This window comes from Eutrigla gurnardus (genome assembly GCF_963514095.1).
Source record: "Eutrigla gurnardus genome assembly, chromosome: 7".
Classification (NCBI taxonomy): domain Eukaryota; kingdom Metazoa; phylum Chordata; class Actinopteri; order Perciformes; family Triglidae; genus Eutrigla; species Eutrigla gurnardus.
Window position 1 is genome coordinate 27,929,218 of NC_139921.1, and position 13,166 is coordinate 27,942,383.

Below are 13,166 nucleotides of genomic sequence, written 5' to 3' on the forward strand. Positions count from 1 at the left end.
GCAACAAAATGCAAACGGTAAATAACCCACACATTACTGAAAATATCCTCTTCTCCGCAATGTTGGAAGCTTCTGGTCACCCCAACTCGGGAACTCTGGTATCGGAATTATCTCCGAGTTTCCCCACTCGTAATTACGACTTGAGGGGTCGTTCATGTCTAATTTCCGAGTCGGCGTGTCATATTTCCCATAATTTCGATACGACTTGAAGGCAGCACTGTCACCCCTTAACGTCCCCCTCTAAACGGTAAACAAAGCATGTTCACCTGGGAGTTGTAGTTCTCTAAACTGCGTCTAACAACACCCTGTCTGAGCAACGCAGCCCGTAAAAACTACTATACCCAAGATGCAATCCCACAACGGAAGTGCCAAACATTCAGCGACGGCGCAGCGCTACAGCTTGAAGTTTCATGAAGCATCTTTGAACAGTAAACACGGTTTTTATCGTCGTACAGAAGAAGCAGACTGGTGTACATTTGTGTTTTTCTTGCAGGAGCATGTCTGAGTACGTGACATTCCAACACGGCAAGTGTCGTTTCGACCAGGTACTTTTATTTTTCAACCCTTCCAAACCCCAAAAGTTTGTTTGCAGGGACGTCACTTCACTCACCAGGCAGATGTCAAGTGTGTTAGCTCACATTTGTGATGTGAAATTGTTTATTCATCCGTTGTGATGTGAAATTGTTTATTCATCCGTTAACAGACTTCTTCAACACATATTTGAACTGTAGTTTTTCCTCTGTTTTTTAAAACTCACCAGCAGCATCTTCGACGTTAGAATGGATGGTGTTTAGCTAACATTTCCAGCTGCTGTCAAGTTTATTGAACCGATAAAAAGACAATAATTTAATTAAAAAAACAACTCTTGAAACGTGCTATTTGTCTGCATGTTGTCGTTTTGGCCAACTGTTCAGCAAGTGAACAAATAAGTGAATAACTTTGACTTTTGAACGCAGCGCGAGGAGTAAAATCCCAACGGTCGTCTTCAACGGCGCAAAATGACTTGCTAGCTGTTAGCGCTAATGCTAGCTAAACATATAAATATATATACTGTATATACAGTATAAATATGACACGTCATGTCGCTTAACAGGCTAAACAGATTTCAAATAAAAACGAAACACAAAATGCTGTTGACCAAAAAGACAGGTGGGTGTTCTACAGGTATAGCTAGCTAGCTAGCTAGCTAGACAGCTAAAGTGGAGGCTAACTTTAATCTGGCTAACATCGCAGAGAATCATTTTCGATGCTCACAACAACAAACATATTGCCTCAGTTTTACTTTAAGATCTCTAATGGCTATTAAAGTAACTGTTACTCTACTTAAATACCTGTTTGAGGTACTTACTTGAGTATTAGTAACGGCTAATAAAGTAATAATAAACCAATTGTATAAAGTCGGAGCTGCATGCATTTCCAGGTTTAACAGCTTTTGCATTCTAAAGTAAATGATGACTTTTGTGCATGTTTTTGAGTTACTTAATAAAAGAAAGCAGAATTAATAAGCTTGAATGTGGAATTTAGCTATATTTAAAAAATGTCAGCTTAATAATACAATAGTGCTTGGGCATGTTAATTTCATGACATTTAAAACGACACGTTTAAATCATAAAACACATCCAGGAAGGATATGATCAATAATGTGCTTGAGAGTGATCAATATCTCTTTGAAATGTAATGTGTATGTAGGATGAATATGGACTATTAAAATGTATTCAAAGTTGGTGTGGCACTAATGAGTAATTGAATTTGACAGATTTTTGAAAAACTAATACTTCACGCCAGGTTTTTAAAATTTGTTTATTTTACCAACCATCCATATGTTCAGGAAGTCACAAGGCACAGCAGTGAGTCAGATACCAGATTTTCATCCAAATTAGCAGTTTGTGTAATTAAACCCAAGTGAGGGAGGGACGGCACGGGCCCCTCAATGCTGCATGGTGTGTTGCCGTATCTCCGATATTATTCCTTATGCCCAGAGTTAAGAATAAATTATCTGAAAGGCATTTCTGGCACGGTCTTAATAGAAAAGAATTGCGAGTGGTGCGAGTGGATTTCGGGACCCTAAAAGATGCAGATAGGAAACAGTTTGTCTGAGGTATTAATGAGGATCCTCCACCTGGTGTGTTAGAACAGCTGGCGCGCTGTAATATCGCTGTTTATCGGGTGGCAGCTGGAGTCTCTCTGCTTACAGAAACAATCCAGAATCAGACCTGGCTGCCTGTATTTGAGAGAATTATTTTAATACTGTAAAGTAGATCGTTCACATCTCGCCTCAAGTATTCCAGGGACTACACAATAGCAAACTTTATAAGAACACAAGTTGCATCAAATGTGTCTTGTTTCCGTCTCACTTGTAATGATGCTCTTTAAAATAAATGAATACATTTAACGCATGATGTATTTTCTTCTACTTCTCTTAGAACACGTTTTTTGGTCGGTTCAGGCACTTCCTGGATGTGATCGACCCCAGCACACTCTTCGTGACAGAGGTACAGTGCTTTAATACTTTATTAATGTGGATTTGTTCTGACACAAGCTAAACTGAGCCATTTTTTAATCTGTTTAACTAGGACAGCTCCTGACGGAGCTGATCTGATGATCTGTGCCCAGGTCTTTGTTATGTTTTGGTCATTTTGATCATGGAGTCATCAGTGCTCTGGTGCTCTGGGTAATGAAGCGGTTAGCGGGCTCTTTGGTGACAGTAATAGCGGCAGTAGCTCCTGGGATGTGATGAGGTGTGGACATGTGGGACAGCTGTGAGGGTGGGGAATGTGTACGCTTACACACACACACACACACACACACACCTTGCACCCTGCTGGGGCAGGAGTAGCCTCAACTTGCCCCTAATGACGAGAGTGGAACAAGGACAGCTGTGGTTTTTTTTGCGTTTTTTTTGCATACAGTCACGCACACACACAACCTCATGTGCGCACAGGCGAAAGTGCAAACCTAACACTAACGCAACACATACAGATGGCGAGCTCATTAGAACAAATTGGGCCACATGAACTTGTATTTTGCTCAGCAATAGGCAATGATCACACCACAGAAAGCTGCTCATTACCCTTCAGGAGACTCATTTGTCAACTGAAAATCAGCATGAAAGTTCTATTGAAACCTAATTATCATGCGTTGAGCGGCGTGGCTTAAATAGTATGATGATATATACACAAAAAATACATATTTCAAAGCTGACTAAGGAAGACTGCCCTCGATTAACTTCACCTTTCACTGACTTATTACTATTTGGTTGAATCAGAAACGTCTACAGGAGTCTGTGGAGCTGCTCGACCGCTTCAGACAGGGAACTCTGCCTCCAGGTGTGACAGATGCTCAGGTAAAGACGCAGAAACTTGAGTTGACGTTGTTCAGGGTTAAAGAACCAGGCCTTGTGAAACATTTAGAAGCCATAAAAGCAAGGATAGTGAAGAAAACGCTGCTTTTTCATGGATTCAATTGACAAACTATATATCCAGAGCAGTTTATAGCGTGTGTTTCCCCTGTTAAATAAACCAATAAATAAAGAATTTTCATTGCTTGTGTAAAAAACGGACATAAACTGACCTGTAGAAATACTTGTCCAAAATATTTCATATTTCATTGAACTTTAAAAGTGTTGTTTTTTTTTCATGAAAGATGTTTGTTATTTGTATCTACAGCTTTGGCAAGCTCAAAAAATAAAGCAGGTAAGACGTTTCCCTCTTTCATTCACTTGTCTCTCAATCAGACACACACACACACACACACACACACACACACACACACACACACACACACACACACACACGCTGATCACTATCTCCTCTTGTCTGTGTTGGTTATGGTGTCAGTGGATTTGCAAACAAAACACTTCGGTGGTTCCACTCGACACTAATCGCCTGTTTACACGACAAACATACAGCAGAGCGGACATCAACAGAAAAATGATACATTTAAAGGTGACATTACTGCGTTGAAGTGACACATGTGAGTGGTGTTAACCCCTAGTGGTGATTTCATTGGCTGTATACTGCATAGGCCAAATAATATGTGAGGGGATTATACAGGACCAGGTCTAACCTACAGGGCAGCGTTCATGATAGCGCCCTCATACGCGGTACTTCACATGTTCAAGATCGGCTCTATGAGCGTCAGAAATGTGCTTGATGCCTTCCGTTGAAGCAGACGGGGGAAAGAGATTTTTATCGGCCTTATCTCATTGTTTGTCTTTGGTGTGCATGTATGAGATGACTTGAAGTGCTTACCCACACAAAATACATGGAGGAAAAAAAATCCTTGAACAAGTAACATAGTTGAGGTGAAACTTTAATGCATTATGAAAAAAAGTGCTGCCATAAAAACATTCTACCCATCTGTGATGCAACAAATGTTTAACACAATGTGAGATTGCTTTGTACATTTGCCTATATGTTTCAGTTTTCAACAGTTACATATTGTACAGTTTTGTAATTTAAATTTTTTTTTTTAACATTATTAACAAATAGTTTCACAGAACTGGATGGTTGTTTTTTTTAAATGTATTATTAAATAAAAGTTTGCATATCCAAATGCACACATTGAACTTGGCTGGAAACTGAACAACTAAGTGAGTTATAGGTGATAGGATTTTTAAATGATGACTATAAACACAGGCTAGAATGATTTAAAGTGACAGTGGCACACACTAGCGTTGCAATGATTCAAATTAAACAAGTGTAAACATTGTCAGTATTATTTCTCTAACCAAACCTACATGACGTTAGTTGATATAATGTTAGCTATCGTATTTCAGGCAGGATGATGACGCTCAAAACTCCCTATTCTCTTGTGGCTCAAAGCCACTTCTTGTCTTGTTTCACTGTATTTAAGGTGATATTAGTTTCCAATAACACTTAAAACTTTCCTTCATTTTTTTTTCTATTAGCACAATAGCAAAACTGTCTTCCTAATTCCGATCTCACCCAAGTCAGTACTCATTATCGTCTGATTCTGATCATTATGCTCTTATTCCAGGCCATCATCCACCCTGACACGGGGGAGAAGATCCTCATGCCCTTTCGGATGTCAGGTACAGTAGCTCGGGGTGGAAGCCTGGGAGAAGTGGGATCTAGGGGCTTGTTACGCGGTCCGCGTCGAGGCGTCGTTTACCCTGGGAACTGTCATAAGCTCAACGGGGCTCTTCAGGTCGTCTCAAGCCTGAAAAAGGTCACACTCAGCTGGGCGCTGATTAAAACCTCTCTCCCACGGCGAGGAAGAACCTTTCGTGCGTTCTCTGAAGATGCGAACGCAAGTATTTTGGTCCGGTCTCAAAGCACGTTTTTTTTTCTTCCACAAGGCGATTTTGAAGTGTCATAGAGAGGGTGAGAGACACCGGCAGTATGTGTCTGACAAACGGGAATAAGCAGAGAATCGTGTTGCTCCGTCTCACCTGGACAGACTAGTAAAGAGAACCAGAACCTTAATGTTCACAGCAGAACTACCTGAAACTAAGAGCAAACTATTATGACTGTAAGATGATAATTCTGACTCTCTTTGAACAGGTTTTATCCCCTTTGGCACGCCAGTGGTAAGACTTTACCATATGTTTCAGTTGATCATCAAATGTATTGTTATTAATCTAAAACAATAGAAATCTATAACTCTGGTATCTTTGTGCAGGTTGTCGGCCTCCTTCTACCAAATCAAACATTGATGTCGACTATCTTCTGGCAGGTAAACACCTACTTCTCAATCTGATGTCAAGACATCTTTGCTGTGTTAAAAATGCTAGCAGCTACATCAGATGTACAGCACATTTACTAACTTGACTTCTCTCCTTTTGACAGTGGTTAAACCAGAGTCACAATGCCTGTGTGAACTACTGCAACCGCAACGCCTCCAAGGTGTCGTATCAGTGAAGTGACCCGGACCCTTTTAGACGGGACCCATTTGTTCATGTTGTAATCTCTCTCACTTTTCACGTTAGCCGGCTCCAGCTGCCAAATTCGTCCAGGGATACCTCGGAGCGGTGACCAGCGCAGTCTCCATTGCTGTGAGTTCCCATAATGCCTTTTGGTCTAACTGAACAGGCCCTGTGAGTCTTTGCACAACAATAGATGGATCACTTATTGATCCGTTGTGTCTGTTCAACCAGGGGAGAAACCAACATTTCAGCATAATGTTGAGTTTAATTGAAGTTAAAATGACTGTAAAACCTGCAATTAGGGGTTTTGCCATATTCTGGTATTCATAATATGTGTTTATATGTTTTTTTTTAAATCGATATGCAAATAATACACATATTTAAAAAAAATCCAGTGCCATATTGTATCCATTGTAGGTTTATCACTACCATGGTTTTGCAGTTTAAAGGTTTAATCGTTTTTTCTTGTTTTCCACACAGGAATATATTTTTAGATGCTGCAACAATAATAATAATAATGAAAATAGTAGTAATAATAATAAGAATAATTTAAATGGCCAAAACCAAGCGTTAACCTTTGAATACCAGCCATCACAACACCCTTATCAGCTCAACCTTTTTTCTTACCTTTTTTTGTCATCAAAGACTCAAATGTCAAAAGAGTATAACGCACGTTCACACACCTGCCCGACTCGACCCTTAGTGTGGACGCGGGGCTCAACCGAGCCAATTACTGGCCCCGCTGGGCGTTCATCCGGCTGCTGCCCTCAGGCTTGACAACGGCAACAAGCAAAGGAGAAAAAAAATGGCGGGGTGTCTGGAGGGTGGAACGACGGGCCGGGAGGGGGGCTGGAGCGCTCCAATTAAACGTCCGCTCTTGTGACGACCTCCCACCGGGGTCGGGGAGATTGTGTGTTATCTACGCGCACATAGCCTTTTGACTACCGACCTTTAACCTGTTCAAATATAACTATATAGCAATATAGTTTGTGCGTCATTGGCCTTTTCTCACATTTTAAGAAGTGGCTGATGTATCATGAACGTGTGGTTTTCCTTCAGGTCGGGTTGAACGTGTTAATCCAGAAAGCAAACCGCTTCAGCCCAACGACCAGGCTTCTGGTGCAGAGGTTCATCCCCTTCCCAGCAGTGGGTACGTTGAAAGCATGCAGACGAGCACTTCATGTGATGCACAGCGGTTAAGCCCAGTTCTCTGGCTTATCAAGGTTTTTATAGTTGATATTGATTCCTAATGTGTATCTAAAGTGTATATGTAATATAAAAAAATAGAGCAAATACAGATTTTACAAAAGTAAAGACAATCATAGACCTAAATTAAATCTACAGATAAAGAATGAACTCATTCCCATCCTTAATATTGATGAATATCTTCCTTTAAAACTGATCTGTGATCATCATAAATGTCTGTATGAGGAGCCAACCACAGCCAGCCATTTGTTTCATTCTGGTCCTCGCGGTCCGCTTCGCTCTCTGCGGGGTTATCGACGTGTTGTGAGCTCGCTTTGTCAGACGTGTGTGGAGCCACAAAACCACTTTCCCACACACACACACACACACACACACACACACACACACACACACACACACACACACACACACACACACACACACACACACACCCAGGGGTATACATCCCCGTCCCAGAATGCTCCTGGCTCATAATTAAATGTTTTGGCTGCCCCACACCCCCCCCTTCTTACCATGGCGGTTCTTTTAATTAAATCAACAGGTTTCTACAGCGCAGCCTTTGCCTGGTAATTGGCTGCTTGTTAGAACTCTGCTGCTGCAAACAAATTGGATAATTACCCCTAAAGTGCCATCTATGTCAAGGCCTCATTTACCTGATTTATGTTTGTTCATTGTTGTTGCTGTTGTTGTTTTGGTAGGGCCATATATAAGGTAATTAAAATGGCTAATTGAAGCGAGCAAAAGCAAAGTGCTGTTTGAGTCCTCACCCGCTCCATTTTGTTTGCTTACTTAAGGCTAGATTTGTTTATAATAACCTAATCAAGCAGCGGCCTGTCATTCAATTAGATTATGAAGACCTTAACTGCTGCCAGAAATGTACGGGGATAATTAAATTTGTTGTCTGTTGAAGGCATTTATCATAATTTAAGTTTTATTAATTATTAAGTAATTGCGTGAATAGTTCTTTAATGCGTTCCCAGTGTACCACGAGTTATTAGACAGCAATTAGAATGTACATAAATGTAATTATTTCAAATAATTACAAATTACAGCCACATATGATAATATTTACGATGGTTGAATTTAATAATTACTTTGATGGCTTTATTTATTTAGTCAACAAAACAGGGTTTTTTTTTATTTTTATCGGTTTGCTGTAGTTTTTTTGTTTTGTTATATCTTGCCAAAATCCCACTATCTGTCCCTCCTATTAATTGGTATGGGGAAGGAAAAAAATCCCTTGTAGGTAAAAAAAAAAAAAGAGCTATTTGCTCAGTCAATTGAATTCCCCTCACAAAGCGACCTGCGAGCCCTGCAGCCCTTTAGTAAAGATAACTCTGAACGCTGTTGTCTTAAATTAAAAAGGCTGGCGGCGGCACCACTAAACCCTCTAAAATGAGTTTTTTGTTATTCTTATTAGAGTCGAGGAGAAAGGTCCATCTATATTAACATACATTTGTGTTCATTTTGCCTCTCGTGAATAAATCACAGGGTAACAACACGGCTGTTTGTCCACCCATCAGTCACCTTAGTCGCGACACACACACACACACACACACACACACACACACACAGGATTATGAAACACATGAAATGATAGCGACGAAGGCTTCCAGTGAATAAAGCCAGCAGACATTATAAATGATTTTAAATCACCGTAGATGACTTAAAAAGATCATTTTCTACAGAGGGCAACGGAGTACGCTGGTACACTTTCTGACAACAATAATATGCTTTTACAGATACAATTTGCCACTTTAGCTACAATGCTAACGTTGTTTGCAGCGGATCGCTCTCCTGCATTCTGTACTCTCCACCAAACTACTATACAGACTAGCAAAGTGAATCTCAAGGTTAGGAAATCGGTCGTAGGGCTGCTTGGTCTGGTTGCTAACATTTACCATTTCGGATTCCATCCATTAGTTTTGCTTGATCTTAAACCAACGTATTGGACTGATAGAGATTTTGCCCTGAATATATATCGCTTGAGGAAATGTTATTAAAGACCCTGAATCATTATTTCGTTAACTTGAATCATTGGAAGACCACAGTACCCTTGAGCAAGGAAGTGAACCTCTTCCCGCTGCAACGGTACTGCAAAGGCTGCCTGATCTTTAAAAAAAAAAAAAAAAACCCAGCCAGAGAGTGAAGAGACAATTTGCTCACTTGTGAACTAATAAAATATGTCAAATTCCTGGAGGTGAGACTCTTCTGTTTAATTTAAAAAAAAAAATTAAAAAAAACATTCTCGCCTCCCTGCAGCGAGCGCAAACGTCTGCAACGTGGTACTCATGAGACACTCGGAGCTGTCGGAGGGCATCAACGTGCTCGACGACGGCGGGAACGTGGTGGGAACGTCGAAAGTGGCTGCCAGGCATGTACGTCACTTTTTTTTAATCTCGTTTTCACTGCTGGCGATTTAATGCAATGTTTGTGAATGCAAATAATGCTAAATGTAAATGAGAAGGTATTGAGTCTCCTTCTCACTGTGAAGATATTGTTCTTTCTTTTTGTTGTGTTTTGTGACAGGCTCTACTAGAAACGGCTCTGACCAGAGTGGTCCTGCCCATGCCCATTCTGATCCTCCCTCCCATCATCATGTCGGCACTGGAAAAGTAAGAGATGGCATTATTTTTATCTTTCATGAGTTGTTCCCTTATCTCAAATTTAATGAGCTTTCTTGGCTTCTACTAAGACGTTTTAAGCAAAGTTTTATTAATACCGACAAATAAATGATCATGTTTAATTAATATGTAGAATATATTTAAGACTTAACGTTGGTGGTGAGATTTGCTCAAAATAACAAAAATATAGAATATTGCCAGACTTATAACTTATAATAATCATTAGGTTATTGTTTTAGCAATAAATGACGATGAGAAACTTTTTTTTAATCGCATAATAGACTTTTTTGGCTCGACCCTGAGAACAGTGCATTTCAATAATAATAAGTGTCACTTTTTGAGACCGTGGTCATTGCTGTGGACTTTTGTGGATTAAATAGAGGCAGTTAAGAATATCAACAGCAAACTACACCAAAAGCAGAGACACACCTTTTATTCAAAATGGCTTTTTGTCTTGGAAAGGAAATAGTGTCGGACCGTTGTCTTCCTTCCTTTCTTGTTTAGTTTCCTCTGCATTTTGAATCTGAGTTTCTGTAGGTGGCGCCCTTTTCTTTGTCCATTCAGCCATTGTGGCTTCTGCCTGTTTCAAATACCAACATAGCTGCTGTTGCACACGTTAAATGCATCACTTCATGTGGGCAAAATATACATTTTTTAACAGGAAAAAGAGACCAAGACTCTGCAGAGCATATTTCTTTTCATGGAACATTCGAGTAACCCCCTAATTAAGTGATAATTCAGAAATAATAATTCTTAATATTGCAGCATCTCCTTCACCTTCAAGCCTGCTACTGCAGCCATTGAACCGTTTCCACCACTGAGATTCAGTGTTGTGTGATCCGACCATAATGATGCCTTAATGATGCAATGTGTTCATACGGCCGTCGTGTGATCGACGGCCTGACTGAGCCTGCGGTGTGCCGAGGAATGCGGCCATCTTTGTGAATCCTTGACGCCACTTGTCCCGACCGCTCTGAGACGGCGGGGCCGAGACGGCGGGGCCGGCTGCCCAGGTGTGTTTGGGATTCCTGGCAGCTGCGTGACCGGGCGGGGAAGAGAGAGGGAGTGTGTAGAGAGCAGAGATGCTGGGAGCTGGACTGTGGTTGCAGGCAGGTAGCGCTCAGCCTTCCTCCTATGTCGGCTCGCCTTCACTGGCTCTCAATGGAGCGAGAACAAGGGGACGGAGACGGGGCCCTGCGCGGCCCCTCCATGATGGATTACTCTGCTGAGAGCAGATGTGGGGCAGCGACGGCGGGTTTCTGTCCTTCATGTGCTTCGGTAGCAGGCAGATGGTACAGACCCGTGAGTGTGTCCAAACTTCTATTTGTTTTTGTGAGTTTTAAGCAATAAATATTATAGTATACTTGAAACTGAATAGAAAAAAACAACATTGGATCGCCTGTTTTGTCCAATAAAACAAATTAAACACCTGATGAACGAGGCAATAGGCATGAGACAGTATAAAAATGTCATATCACGATCATCCTGGCCAAAATAATTACGATTATCCCAATAATCATAAAAATATGCGTAAAACGGACAAGACACAACATTTTTAAATGGACATCCTTTTTAGTGAACAATTAAATAATCTTAAATAAGATGATAATTTAATCATATGGTCTACCTGCATAAATACATTGTTAAAATGTATTTTTGTATCCTGTATTTTTTTTTAAATCTGGCCCTATTTTTCACTTCTCTACTGATGGTGAACTAGACAGCTTTTTAAAGTCACTTGTGTTCAAGTGACGCTATTTATAATATCCCTCTTATGATGGATTATTGTGAGTGTCACATCCCTGCAAAGCACCAATATCACCACAAAGTAGACCTCACTGATGTGAGGTGTTGGTTGGGTGCATCTCCTACCTGGTGTGCAATGTTTTGAGAATTTTAAACACATTTACATCCAAGTTCATTGCTTAAACTTTTCTCCCTTCCTTTATCTGTCTCGCATTATTACTTCCCTCATGTTTTACCTCCTTAGATTCGTGGAATATAACGGGACCTACTCGTGAAAGCATTATGGCGCTGCTTGTAGAGATATTCTGTGAGGGAACTTAATGTCACAGAAGCACATGACGGGGAACTTTTTGATTTTAACTTCTGCTGCTGACAAAGACACACCTCTGGGTTTTATTTAATTCTGTTGCATTCTCATGTTCATCGTCACCCTGTCCTCCTTTACAAGGTGTTTGTTTAGTGTTGAAATTAGAAACCTGTGTGCAGTTTACAGTTGATTTTGTTTCCTGTTAATACACACTAAATCAAAATAAAGCTCACAAAACACCTTTGCTGACAGCTTTATTTCCATCACATTTATTTGTGTCCATCATGCAAACAGACTCGCATTCAGCAGCAATATAAACACTGTTATTCATTCATATCTGTGTTTTGCGTGGATATTGTATTAATGTGTCTTCTCATGGCGACTCGGAGCTCCAGGCTCGGTGTCCGAGGTTCACGTGAACCGTTAATCTCACGTTATTCAGCTCATGTAAACGCAGTCACTATTTCCTGCAAATTGTGTCATTCATTTTGGATAATATCAAGTTTTATAATCAATTTGACGGTTTTCAAACCCGATCCTCACAACTTTCCTCTTCTGTAAACCAGTTCTGAGATGTGTATCTGCACGTTTGTGTGTCTAGCCTAATTAAACCATAGAAGCCGTATGTGTTAATGAGCTCCCTCATTAAGCAGTAGCTCTCCTCGTTAGGGGGAGAGGCGTCGCTGACGGAGGAGAGACGGAGCAGCGCTTTCTCAAGCTCCTGCTGAGTTCACTGTCCCACACACTGAAGAGGGAATTATCCTACGGAGGGAGGAGAAAATATATTCCTGGAGATAGGTTTCCAAAACGTCCTTAAAAAGCCTCATTTGTTCAGATGGAGAAAACGCAGCTTTTATAACCTATTTTTACAAGGAAATATGTGCGATAACATAATAAGTGGCCATATAGAAATATTCTACCCAAATGACAGTAAAAGGAAAGATTGAACTGGAAACATGAATGGTTTTAAACCCTTGAATCTGTGACTGAACAGCGAACGTGTGCTGATAATCTAATAAAGATGTAGGGTTTGTGTCTGTTTATGAGAAATCCTGAATAAATCCCCACTTTCTTTCTCCTCCGTCCCTCCAGGCTGCCTCTCCTGCAGCGGCGGCGGAGGCTCGTCCTGCCCGTCCACAGCCTGGTCTGCCTCGCCGCCTTCGGCCTGGCTCTGCCTCTCGCCATCAGCCTCTTCCCACAGATGTCCCAGGTGGGTCATCCCAAAATAACTCTCTTCTCTACCTGCCTACCTGCCTTTCCTCTTAGACACGATAGACGGTCATGTAATAGTGTCTAGTGGAGTTACAAAATTCTAGATTTTTTTTTCTTTTCTTGACATTTCTTGTGTTTTTTTTGTTTGCTTATTAGACCAAATTGTTGTGGGTGACACCTCTTC

The 13,166-nt window shown here is 40.8% G+C and overlaps 1 protein-coding gene across 1 annotated transcript; it reads left to right on the forward strand.

The window, feature by feature from the left end:
• Positions 1 to 383: 383 nt before the first annotated feature.
• On the forward strand, positions 384 to 9,712 carry sfxn5a (sideroflexin 5a; the record flags this gene model as incomplete). Its single annotated transcript, XM_084012961.1, has 12 exons — positions 384 to 545; positions 2,424 to 2,492; positions 3,266 to 3,343; positions 3,666 to 3,692; positions 4,999 to 5,053; positions 5,526 to 5,551; positions 5,644 to 5,697; positions 5,811 to 5,867; positions 5,951 to 6,016; positions 6,947 to 7,037; positions 9,356 to 9,471; positions 9,623 to 9,712. The coding sequence occupies exons 1-12, from the start codon at positions 498 to 500 to the stop codon at positions 9,710 to 9,712; spliced, it is 777 nt and encodes a 258-aa protein (XP_083869087.1). The 5' UTR covers positions 384 to 497.
• Positions 9,713 to 13,166: the final 3,454 nt, after the last annotated feature.